The 12,130-nt window shown below is 63.8% G+C and overlaps 1 protein-coding gene across 3 annotated transcripts in view; it reads left to right on the forward strand.

The window, feature by feature from the left end:
* Positions 1-11,152, forward strand: part of SGSM3 (small G protein signaling modulator 3) — a 37,925-nt gene extending 26,773 nt beyond the window's left edge. For 2 of the 3 annotated variants that reach the window (XM_029079285.2, XM_029079288.2), the window contains 17 exons: positions 39-146; positions 1,869-2,012; positions 2,253-2,448; positions 3,654-3,799; positions 4,273-4,500; positions 4,904-4,958; positions 5,246-5,373; positions 5,970-6,125; positions 6,391-6,445; positions 7,013-7,062; positions 7,727-7,879; positions 8,082-8,152; positions 8,519-8,567; positions 8,999-9,084; positions 9,201-9,323; positions 9,725-9,785; positions 10,113-11,152. In XM_029079285.2, coding sequence (XP_028935118.1) covers positions 39-146; positions 1,869-2,012; positions 2,253-2,448; positions 3,654-3,799; positions 4,273-4,500; positions 4,904-4,958; positions 5,246-5,373; positions 5,970-6,125; positions 6,391-6,445; positions 7,013-7,062; positions 7,727-7,879; positions 8,082-8,152; positions 8,519-8,567; positions 8,999-9,084; positions 9,201-9,323; positions 9,725-9,785; positions 10,113-10,196 — 1,893 coding nt within the window. In that variant the 3' untranslated portion in view covers positions 10,197-11,152. The remainder of the gene's footprint in view (positions 1-38; positions 147-1,868; positions 2,013-2,252; positions 2,449-3,653; positions 3,800-4,272; positions 4,501-4,903; positions 4,959-5,245; positions 5,374-5,969; positions 6,126-6,390; positions 6,446-7,012; positions 7,063-7,726; positions 7,880-8,081; positions 8,153-8,518; positions 8,568-8,998; positions 9,085-9,200; positions 9,324-9,724; positions 9,786-10,112) is intronic. The other variant, XM_029079286.2, reaches the window with a different exon arrangement.
* The last annotated feature ends 978 nt before the right edge of the window (positions 11,153-12,130 follow it).

Here is a 12,130-nt window from a genome sequence, read left to right on the forward strand (position 1 = left end):
TGATCTCTTCTGTGCCCCCCCCCCCACCCCGTCCCCAGCTGTGGATGCGGCTGTCGGGGGCCCTGCAGAAGAAGAGGAACTCGGAGATGTCCTACCGAGACATCGTGAAGAACAGCTCCAACGACGAGACCATCGCTGCCAAACAGGTGAGCCGCCCAGAGCTGCCCCGGGCCTGATCCGGCCTGGGCCGAACGGAAGCGTGGGAGCGTGGGGTCGTGGGCCTCGTCTCGGCTCAACCTCGCTTTCTCGGGGAGGCAGAGCTTCAAGTGGGTGTTTGAGCTCTGCAGGCGGGGCTGTCTCTGGGGGCCGCTGGGAGTTGGAGTCACGGTGCCAGGGAGGATTTCCCCAGTTTGGGTTCTGCCAACCCTGGTTTACTGCCAGAGTCCACGTCCTCCGTTCCCGTGGCTCACTGCAGCTCATGGAAATCCATGTTCTATGCTGCCGTCTACCACTGCAGATGCGCTTTGCCATGCTCCAATTTGGCTCTGTTTTCAGCCTGACGACTCTCCCCTATTGACCACCCCGATCTGACATTTCTACACCTTCAACTTCCACCCGAAGCTCCCAGGCCCACCCCTTTCCCCACCTTCCTCTTTAACCCCTGACACACTCTGCCTACTTCAGACATGCATGATTTTCCCAAAGTTTCACCACTGACTCTCTCCCCACTGACTCACTCAACACAAAATTGCTGCTTCCTATGTTTTTGCTGGCTTCCCAGTTCTTATTTAAGAAGTGGTCACCCACTTGCTTTTTAAATCCAGTCCCTCTACCCGCGCTACTGCCCTTATCTTCTCCCCTTTCATCGCCTAAAATCACTTCCTCTTAAGTTCCTCCCCTTCCTCGCTGCTATTTTCAATCTCTCATTCTCCAGTGGCTTCATCCCTTCCCTCTTCAAATACGCTCAAATCTCCCCCACTTTAAAAAAGCCCTTTTACGACCCCACAATCCACTCCAGGTGCCACCCTATCCAACAATTATTTAAGGGTTTACTTTGTGAAAAGCACTGTACTAAGTGTTCGCAAAAGCAAAATATAGTAGGGAGATATGATCCATACCCTCAAGGAGCTTACAATCTATGAGGGAGACAGACACTCAAATTACCGGGGAAAGTAATAGAGATATACTATAAAGATATATACATGTCTCTATTAAGATATAAATATATACCTTTACATATAAATAAATATAAATGCATATAAATTATATTACATTCATATAAGGGTATGTACATGCAATGGGGGTGGAGGAAGTGCTGAAATGGCAGGAGGGAGGAAATAAACAGGGAAGGCCTCCAGGAGGAGGTGTGATATCAGAACTCTATTTGTATTCATGTCTGTTCCCTCCCCCCCCCCCCCCCCCCCCCGGCCCTCCCAACTGTAAGCTCACTGTGGGCAGGGAATGTCACTGTTTATTGTTTTATTGTACTTTCCCAAGCACTTAGCACAGTGCTCTGAAAACATTAAACGCTCAAGCAATATGATTGAATGAATGAGGAAGGACCCCAATCTCCTTGCTCTCATTCCTATCCATAGTCTCAGAATGGGTCGTAAACACCCGCGAGCTTTGTTTTCTCTCCAGCCCCTCTCTTCTCAAGCCACTGCAGACCGTCAGGCTTCTCGCCAGGCCCCTCCGCTGAGTTCACCGCCTCCTGGGGGGGCCCGAGCCTTTCCTCCCTCCCCATCAGGAGAGGTCTGGGGCCGAGCTTCGTTCCTCTTTGCCGCTTCCCCGGCTGCACCCCGATTGGCCCTGCTCCTTGCCGTCCCGCTGCTGGGTCTCGGGGAGATGGGGGCAGGCAGGGGTGGGGGCAGCCCTCTCCGGGACTCTGCCTGAGGACTGTGTCCCCGGGGGCGGGCTGGATGTGACAGATTGAGAAGGACCTGCTCCGCACCATGCCCAGCAACGCCTGCTTCTCCAACATGAACAGCATCGGGGTGCCCCGCCTGCGCCGGATCCTGCGCGGGCTCGCCTGGCTCTACCCCGACATCGGCTACTGCCAGGGCACCGGCATGGTGAGGGGGCCGGGGCGGGCCGAACCTCCGGAGGGCCTTCCCTGGGAGCGCCGGGATGGGGGCCTGTAAGGAGGGGGTGTCGGAGAAGGCCGAAGGGGAGACCCACCAGTATTGGGTGGAATAAACCCAAGTGGTAGGAGGGCATCCCTCCATTTAGTACGATTTTGGTGCCCCGTGGGTCGGTGTAAAGGTGAGAGTCCCAGGCTAGCCCTCAACCGCCTCTCTCCCTGCCCCGGCCAGGTGGCGGCCTGCCTGCTGCTCTTCCTGGAGGAGGAGGATGCCTTCTGGATGATGTGTGCCATCATCGAGGACCTGATGCCCGCCTCCTACTTCAGCACCACCCTGATGGGGGTTCAGACCGACCAGCGGGTCCTGCGCCACCTCATCGTGCAGTACCTGCCCCGCCTGGACAAGCTGCTCCAGGAGCACGACATCGGTGAGGGGGCCGGGGGGGGCGGGCGCGCGGGCGAGAGGCGGGCAGGGAGGGAGATGAGATGGTTCCTGGCCCCGTCTGATCTACCCGACTCAGCCTCCCTGAATTAACGTGCTCTTGAGTCCCTCTCTGGCCATATTGGCACCGTGGGCTCCCCGGGTGGAGAAGCCTTGATCTCTCGACTCCCATGGGCTGTGACACCCCCAGTCTAGTGTTATTTATCGAGCACTTAGCGTGCAAAGCACCGCGCCAGGCGTTGGGGAGAGTAGAGGACAACAGAATCGGCAGTTACGTATAAGAGCTCACAGTCTGGGGGGGGAGATAGACAAGAGGAAAAACTACAGATGTGAAAATAAGTGCCGTGTGACTCAGGGTGGCGTGACTGTCAATTGTTGAAGGCTGCAGATCCCAGCGCAGAGATGACACACAAGGGAGAGGGAGTTGAGTCTGATCCTCGGCCAGAGGGCCTTGTCCTTGTCTCAGCTGCAGCCTTGCATCCTGCCTGCTTAAGCACATGTTGTAGGACTTGATCCTGATCCTTAAATTGCTGGTGGTCAGAGCTGAAGGCCTCAGTTTTGTGTGTGCCTGTGTGTGGGGGTCTGTGTCTCTCCCCATAGAGCTCTCCCGGTCACTCTTAATTCTCTATGGCTGTATCTGTCCACGGAGCTCTCTCCCTCGTCATTTTGCGCTGGCTGCTCACTTGTGTGTGTGTATGTGTAGAGCTCTCCCTGATGACTGCTGGTTCTTCACAGCCAGGGGTAGGTATATGTGGGTGTGTATATGTGTGTCCATAGAATTCTCCCTCATCTAAATCATCAGTGGCATTTATTGAGCACTTAATGTGTGCAGAGCACTGGACTATGGGAGGGTACGCTACAACAGGGTAGGTAATCACATTCTCTGCTCACAGTGAGCGGCTTTCTGATCAAGCTGTGCTGTTTCTTCAAAATTGAGAGAGAGAGAGAGAGAGAGAGAGAGAGAGAGAGAGAGAGAGAGAGAGAGTGTGTGTGTGTGTGTGTGTGTGTGTGTGTGTGTGTGTGTATCCGTATCCACAGAGCACTCCCTGACTACTGTGCTGGTTTTTCACAACTGTGTGTGTGTACTTTGTGTGTGTGTGTGTACCTACAGAGTTCCCTTTGATCACCCTGCACTGGTTCCTCACAACCACGTGTGTGTCTGTGTGTGTGTGTCCGTCTGTCCACCCGCAGAGCTGTCCCTCATCACCCTGCACTGGTTCCTCACGGCCTTCGCCAGCGTGGTGCACATCAAGCTGCTTCTGCGCATCTGGGACCTCTTCTTCTACCAGGGCTCCCTGGTGCTGTTCCAGACCACGCTGGGAATGCTGCGGATGAAGGTGCCCGCTCCTCAGTCCCCGTGCCCCCGACGCACCGCCGAGGGCAAAACCACGGCCCCTCCGGCAGGGGATAAGCCCAGGGTCTCCCCCGGCCGGGGGTCACCAGCCCGGAGGGCAGAGGGAGGGGAAGAGAACCCGCAAGGTGTGATGAAGGCACGGTGCCCCCAGGTGACCCAGCAGCGAGGATTGTGAGACGATGAGCCGTTGGGGCCGCGGCGCCTTCCTGAACCCCGAGGCCTGGTCTCCTGGGGTGCCGGGCAGCCGAAGCCCCTTCCCCTGGCCTGGCTGTGTGCCGGGGTGGGAAGCCCAACCGTGTGAGAGATAAGGGGCCTTTGGGTGAGGAGGGCACCGGGTCCTGACCCCATAAGAGGGCTTAGGTGGCCTGGGCCCTGTGACAGAGCGCCCAGGCGGGCCCCGGGGCCGGGTACCTGCTGCCGGGCCTACAGGCCACCTGTCCTTGCCCCCGAGGGTAGGAAGAGGAGCTGATCCAGTCGGAGAACTCGGCGTCCATCTTTAACACCCTGTCGGACATCCCGTCCCAGATGGAGGACGCGGAGGCCCTGCTGGGAGAGGCCATGCGCCTGGCCGGCTCCCTCACCCAAGTGGCCGTGGAGACCCAGCGCCGCAAGCACCTGGCCTACCTCATCGCCGACCAGGGCCAGCTGCTCAGCCCCAGCGCCGCCGTCAACAACCTCTCCAAGGTGGGACGCGGGGGTCCGGCCCCCGGGCGGCGATGGGATGGGCGGTGGGGGGTGGGGGAGGCGGCGATCCTGCCTTGGGCAGCAAGTGGGATAGGCCCAATCTTAGGGCAGTGAAGGTAGCTTTCTCCTTCAGCCCGTGTAATACGGCTCTCTAGAACCAAGTGTTGACCCTCTCATTCATTCATTCAATAATATTTATTGAGCGCTTACTATGTGCAGAGCACTGTACTGAGCGCTTGGAATGGACAATTCTCCCTCCTCAGGCTAACCCTGGTCCCTGCCACTGCCTCCCTTCTCCCCCAACCCCACTCCCTGGGCTCAACCCAATTCCCTCGCCCGTCGTCTCGGAGCCGGCTCCCTCCGGCTCCCCGCCGACCTCCAGCCTTTCCCCCCACCCCCACAGATCATCCGGCGCAGGACCCAGCGCAGGAAATCGGGTATCACCTCTCTGCTGTTCGGTGAGAACGCCGGGGGGGCTGGAGTGCAGGGCCGGGGGCCGGGGACCTACGCGTCAGACAGCTCCCCTTCCCAGAAGCCTCCTGAAAGGCTGGCCCTTTCTCTGGAGGTCCCGGGTGCCGGGCGCTTCTCGAACCGGGCTTTCCGTTCTTCCCCGGTCCCCTCCCTTCGTCCCCCAAAGTGGATCTGCCGGTCCCAGGACCCGGGTGCTGGAGGGTTGGGGGCGATCAGAGGGGAAGCCCGGGAGCAAGAGCCAGCCGGGACCCCCCTCGTCCCCGCCGCTCTCTAGGCGAGGACGACTTGGAGGCGCTGAAGGCGAAAAACATAAAGCAGACGGAGCTGGTGGCTGCCCTGCGCGAGGCCATCCTGCAGGTGGCCCGGCACTTCCAGTGCGTGGACCCCAAACACTGCAACATTGTGAGTCGGGGCCCGGGGCCTCAGCGGCTCCTTCACGGGGGGTGCTGAGCCGGGGTCCCCGGGCGCAAAACTGCAGGCACGCGTCTGGTTCCCGTCTGGAGCCGCAGGCCGGGGCGGCTTCGGGCTCACGGCCGTGGGACCTTTGACTTGAACCTAAGTAGTTCTGGTGGCCGGAGAGAAGGAAGGGGCAGAAAGGCGGGAGAGCCTGGGCCTCCTCAAGAGTCCCATCCTAATCTCTCTCTCACCCTTTCACCGCCCCCTTCTCTTTGCCTCTCTCCCCCTGTCTGTCTCTCCTTTTTGTCTCTCTCCCCCTCACTCTGTGTATCTCCCCCTCTGTCTCTCTGTTTCTCTCCCCCTCCTGTTGTGTCTCTCCCTCTTGTTCTCTCTCCCCCTTGCTCTGTGTCTCTCTCCCTTGCTCTTTCTGTCTCTCCCCTTTGCTCTTTGTGAATCACCCCCACTCGTCGTCTCTCTTCCGTCTCTCCCCACTTTGTCCCTCTCTCCCCTTCTTTTTCCTTCTCCTCTTCTCTCCCCTCTCCCCCCCAATCCCTTTCTCTCCGTCTCTGTCTGCGTGTCTGTCTCTCGCGTCGGTTCATCAGGAGCTGACCCCAGACTACTCCATGGAGAGCCACCAGCAGGACCACGAGAAGTACGTGGCCTGTCTCCGCAGCCGCCGGCGCCGCGCCAAGGCCCTGCTGGACTTCGAGCGCCACGACGACGACGAGCTGGGCTTCCGCAAGAATGACATCATCACGGTACAGGGCCGCCGGGGCGGGGAGGGGGGCTCCAGGGAGAGGGCCGGGGGGGACCTCCACCCACCCCCTCGGCCGCAGCTGGGGGGACGGAGGGTGGAAATTGGCCCCAAACCCACCCGTGCTGAGCTCCGGCTGCACCTGATATGGACCCTGCAAACAGCCCCTGGCTCTTTGGTCCAATCAGTTTCATTCACACATGGCTGGAGGCCACTCTCCCCCACCCCAGCGGGTCAACGGCCCTGTCTTCTGCCTCCTCCTCCTCTAGATCGTATCCCAAAAGGATGAGCACTGTTGGGTGGGGGAGCTGAACGGCCTGAGAGGTGAGTACCGGCGAGGGCCAGGGGCTCATCCGGGCGTTTCTCCCCCGGGCACGTCTCGGGGGAGGTGGAGTCGGCCCCGGAACGCGGGGTGCCCGGTCTTGGTAGAGCCCTGCTTGGATCAGACACCCTGGGACTCGCCCCAGCCTGGCACCCAGGAGCGGGGCACCACCTCATACCTGGCGGGGCCTGAGTTGGGAAGGGAATAATCACAGTATCCCTCTGGGTTTCTCATTCTTCCCCTCTGTGGTTTCCATTTCTGGGAAACCCCTACTCTTTCCCTGCTCCGCTCTCCCCGCCCCACCCACCACTTCTCAGAGTTCATTTTTGGGCAGATTTAGGGATTTCCTGAAAGCCCTTTCCTGGCCCCGATCAGATCCCGTACCAGAGACTTCCATCCAGCCCCGTCCTCTGTAGTTGTCCCAGGCCAGCGAGTTGTTGGGTTCTTACTTTAACTCCTGCCCACCCTCCCTGAGCCCCCCACCGACTCTCCTGAGGGGCCCGGGCCCCTTGGGGGATTTCCCGTCAGGAAGCCCGATCGACTCCTCTGCCCTCCTTGTGCTTCTGCAGGTTGGTTTCCTGCCAAGTTTGTGGAAGTCCTGGACGAAAGGAGCAAAGAGGTAAAACCTGAGGGGCGAGGGTTGTCTCCACAGCCCCTTGGGAGGGGAGCAGGGAGAATGTGGAGTCTCCTGGCTGCTCCCCCAACCTCCGGGTCTAGTCTCTTGAAGTCCCCCCGAATCCCCCGACACACATCCGGTGGGTAAATTGAGGCCGTGGCCGGGAACAAGGCATCTAGGATAGGGCCGGGGAGTGCCCGCAGCGGCTTGTGACCGACTGTCTACAGAGGGGAGCTGCCTTCCCTCCCCCCCGCCCCGCCCCTAACCGGGAGAGGCCTGAGGTGAGGTCCCTGCAGCTCTGAGGAGCCAAATTCTAGGTGTGATTCCCATTCCCCTCTGGACACTGGACTCCGGTCAGCCCCTCGGCCTCGGGGCTCCGGGAGAGGGAGCTTGGGGGAATCCCCTGGTGCCCCGCCAGGCCCAGACATCACGACCCTTCCAGGTCGTCTCACCGGTTCCACGTAGCCTGCCCGGCCCTCCCTCCGTGACCCAGCCGGGGCTTTTCTCCTTCTAAGCCCGGCGGGGTCGGTCTCCCCCTCTCAGGGAGGCAGGTGTCTGTGTGGGACTGGAGGGGGCCGGGGGGACATGGGGTGGGTGGGGATCTTGGGCGGGCCCAGGGGCCGGGCCCAGCCCTGACCTGCCCCTTCTCTCTCCCCCCCGGCCTCAGTACTCCATCGCCGGGGACGACTCGGTGACGGAGGGGGTGACGGACCTGGTCCGCGGGAGCCTCTGCCCGGCCCTCAAGTCCATCTTCCAACACGGGCTGAAGAAGCCGTCGCTGCTCGGGGGCCCCTGCCACCCCTGGCTCTTCATCGAGGAGGTTGGTGCCCCCTGGCTCACTGGCCCCCGGGCCCGGGACCGTCACCCTTCGGGCGCCCGGCGACGACCTCGGGCAGACGGGCCGCGGGTTCCCCTGGGTCCGGCTCCCGGCTCTCGGGCCGTGGGGCCGGGAATCTCTGATGAAGATTCCCCCCCTCCGCGTCTCCCCTTCCGCCCCCCGCCCCCCTTGCCGTCTCCCGCAGGCTGCGGGCCGGGAAGTGGAAAGAGACTTCGACTCCGTGTACTCCCGCCTAGTGCTCTGCAAGACGTACAGGTGACGTCGTTGCCGCTGCCGCCGAAGCCGCCCCCACCCCCTTCCTGCTGGGCTCCTCTCCTCTCTCCCCACCCTCCCGTCCCTGCCGTGGCGCGGGAGCTTCCGTACCCTGCTCGTTGGGCCTCCCGTCTCCCTCCTCGTAGCCGCGTCGGCCCCTCCCCAGCTCCGACCGGCAGAATTCTCTCCCACCGGGTTCGGTTTCTGTTGGCGTCGCTGTTCCCCCGGAGACCCAGAGGGGTCCGGGAGCGCAGACGGCCCCTCGCCCTAGCACGCGGCCACGGGGCTGGTGCGGGGAAGCGGTCGGCAGCACGGGGCTGCCGCGGGGACAGAGGCCTAGGAACCGAACCTCTGCTTGGGCCTTTTCAGGTTGGATGAAGACGGGAAAGTCCTGACTCCCGAGGAGCTGCTCTATCGAGTGAGTTAGACGTGGCCGGCCCGCTGGGGTCCCCCCCAGGTTGTTGGTGGGGGGGGGGCGTTGGGGGGGGTTCCGGTTGGTGAAAGTGAGGAGAGGGGGAGTCTGCTGCTCAGCCGTTTTTAGCTGGTCTGTCCCCTGCCCAGATCGGCTACGAGACCAGCTCTGGAGCGAGGAGGGGGTTGGAGCGGGGATAGGGAAAGCAGACAGGGTGGGGGTCTCTGCGGAGACACGCTCCGACGTGTGTGGATTTCTGCCAGGGCCGTGTCCGACGGCATCACCCGACGCGGCACGTGACCCGCGCGGCACGAGCCGTCGGGTCCGCCCGTCCGCCCGCCTCCGGGCCGGCAGGGGGTCAGTGGGTAGATCTGAGGGCCGACGAGGGCCGGGGCCGCCCGGCTGACCGGCCCCGCCGCCCCCCTCCGGCCCGGCAGGCGGTGCAGTCGGTGAACATGACGCACGACTCCGCTCACGCTCAGATGGACGTGAAGCTGCGCTCGCTCATCTGCGTTGGGCTCAAGTGAGTGTCCCCCTCCGGGGTCGCCGCCCGGCGGCCGGCGCGGGCCTCCCCGCGGGGAGCCGGACCGGAGCTCGAGGGCCGGGAGCTCTCAGCGCCGCCGTCTCCCCTGTCCCCAGTGAGCAGGTCCTGCACCTGTGGCTGGAGGTGCTGTGCTCCAGCCTGCAGACCGTGGAGAAGTGGTTCCACCCGTGGTCCTTCCTGCGCAGCCCCGGCTGGGTCCAGATCAAGTGTGAGCTGCGGTGAGCTCCGCCCCACGCCCCTCTCCTCCCCCCGGCCCGGGCAGGGTCCCGCCGGGGCCTACCGACTCGTCGGGCTCTGGACGGTTCGGGGGGCGGGGGGGGAGCGGCACAAGAGGGGGCGATGGGGGCGAGGCCCCCCAACCCCTTTCCGAAGTGGAATAAGAAGGGGAATGGACGCCATCGGCGAGGGCGGCTCGCGAGGCCCCTCGGTCCCGCGGCTCTCTGCCCCGCCCTTCTCCGGGCCAGGGAAGGGGGGAGGCGGATACGGTGACGGGAGGGCTCGAGGAACCCCGTCCCCGGGCTCCCTCCTTGCCGCTTCCCAGCTACCCCGAGACTGAGGGTACGCGGGACGGGGGCGGAAGAGGAGGTGGAAGAAGCCGCCCCGCCTTCCTCCCCTCCAGGGTCCTCTGCCATTTCGCATTCAGCCTCTCCCAGGACTGGGAACTTCCCGTGAAGAGAGAGGTGAGCGATGGGGAGCCGGAGGGGCCGGCGCGGTCTCCCCGGCCAGGTCCTCGGGCCTCGCCGCCGCTCCGCCGGATGCCGGATTGGATTTCGGCATCGCGGCCGCGGGCCCTCGATTCCCCCGGGCCGGCGCCCAGCGGTCGCTGCTCCCGGTCTCTGCCGGGCGGGGGCGGGTGGGAGATGTAGCCGAGCGACCACACCCATCTAGTCCCTCCGTCCCGCTCCCCCGAGAGGAGGAGGAGGAGGAGGAGAAATTCCCGGGCCTCCTCCCCGGGTGCCTCCGTGGCCTCTACGGGCCCTCGTCTAACGAGGGTTGTGTCGGTACAGGAGAAGGAGAAGAAGCCTTTGAAGGAAGGGGTGCAGGACATGCTGGTGAAACACCACCTCTTCAGCTGGGATATCGATGGCTGACCTCCCCGCCCGTTCCCTCGCGTCCCGCGCTCCTCCCCGCCCCCTCCCCCACCGTTCACCCCCGGTAGACCTCCGGCCCCCTCAATCCACCGGCCGCCGAAGCGGCCTCCTCAGCTCTGGGCTTCCGGCTCTTCCGGGCCGGGGCCCGGAGAGGGTGGAGGGGGGCCGCTCGCTGCCCACGGCTGGCTACTCGTCTACTTCCCCCGCCGCCGGGCACGGTTCGGTTTTCCGGGGTCCCCGCCCCCTCCGCCCCCTTTCCTCCGCACCCGGCCCCTGGGAGGGGGAGAGCACGGGCGGACTCTCCCCTGGGTCCTCTGGATCCAGGGAGCGGCTCAGCTCCCGCCGCTCTCCCGCTGCCCGTCCCCAGCGCCCCCCGGCGAGCGGGCCGTCCCCGGGGCCGACGGTGACAAAGCGAGGAGAGGGGCGGGACGCGGTGCCGGAAGGAGGTACGTGACCGCCCCCTCCGCTCCCCCAGTCGGCAGTCTCCCGCATCTCCTTCGATGGGGAGGCGGCGGAGGGACCCCCGAGCTCTGGCCCGTTGGCGGCCGGGGGCGTTCGCCGCTACCCCCGAGGGCGGCCGACCGGGTGCCCGACCCCGCCCGCGGGGGGGGGGGGGGAGGGGGTCGGTCCCGGGGGGCCGGATCGGAGGGAGAGGAGGGTCCCGGACGCCTCCGCCCGACCTTTTTTAAGAACCAAAATCTCACTGTAAGATAGCCAGAGGTCTATATGTCTATTTTGTCGGTCTTCGCTCAGGAAAAGAGGTCGAGGGCAGAGCCGGCGGGCCCTGCCCCGTGCCTACTCAGGACAGGGTGGACGGGAGAGGGGTCGGGCGGGACCCAGCCGGTCGGGGGCTGGGACGAACGGTGGATGCCCGTGCTGTCCTGTGCGCGCTAGGTCGGTGCCGTACGGTATATAATTCCTTTCGTCTGTAAATAAACCGCATCCCGTGAAAGCAGCTCCCTCTCTCTGCCTCCCCTGCTTCCGCGCACGCCGGTCCGGCCAGCTGCGGGGGCGCGGGCTGCCAAGGGGCAGCCTTCGAGGGGTTGGGGGGAAGGGGGCTGAGCTAGTCTACCCCAGCCCCTCCTCCCGCCCGCTCCACCCCTCCAGGCCGGTCCCCGGAAAGCTCTTGCGCTGAGCCCTTCCCGCTCCCCCCCCACCCCCCCGGAGGACGGAGGCCATCCCCGAAGCCGGAAGGTTGGTTTTTGGGATTTTATTTATAAAAAGGTTCACACAGCTTCTCCACCTCGGTCCCGGCATCGGTTTTGGTAAACTCGCTCCCCCGCCCCTCCCCGCTTCCACCGGGATTCCGGTTCCGGCCCGCGGCGGGGAGGGAGGTGCGGGCGCCCGGGCTCTTGGCCGCGACGGGGAGGTAGGGGACCGCTCGCTCGGCGTCTCTCCGGTGCAGGCCGGCCAGGTGCGCCGCGGTTAACGACGCCCGGCTCCACGCCCCCCCCCCGGGAACGGGCCCGGCCCTGACCCCCTACGGGTCGCCGCGGCGAAGCGACCGGAGAATTGAGCGGCACGGGACGGAAAGCCGGTGGCGGGAACGGGCACCGGTAAAGCACCTCTGCCCTCGTGGCACTGATTAGCAACCAGAGATGCAGCACCGAGGGGGTGGCTGGCTGTGTCTAGGGAGTAGAAAAAAGAAAAAAAAAAACCACAAGTGACCGGGGCGGGGCGGGGCGGCTGGGCGGGCCCGCGCGGCAGAGAGAGCTCGCCGGTGACCCCCGGGGCGGGGGGACGCGGGAGACGGGCGCACGCCGGTCCCCTCGCCCGGGTGCGGCCCGAGGCCCGGCGCCGTAGTTAGGTCCGGGGGGAGGAGTGGGGGAGATGGCACCTCGGACCCCTCCCCTAAAAATATCTATATGTGTATATATATATAATATATATATATATATATAATATAGAGATATATACACCTGTACAGAGCGCGA

The sequence above is a fragment of the Ornithorhynchus anatinus genome, chromosome 14, assembly GCF_004115215.2.
Source record: "Ornithorhynchus anatinus isolate Pmale09 chromosome 14, mOrnAna1.pri.v4, whole genome shotgun sequence".
In the NCBI taxonomy this organism is placed as follows: domain Eukaryota; kingdom Metazoa; phylum Chordata; class Mammalia; order Monotremata; family Ornithorhynchidae; genus Ornithorhynchus; species Ornithorhynchus anatinus.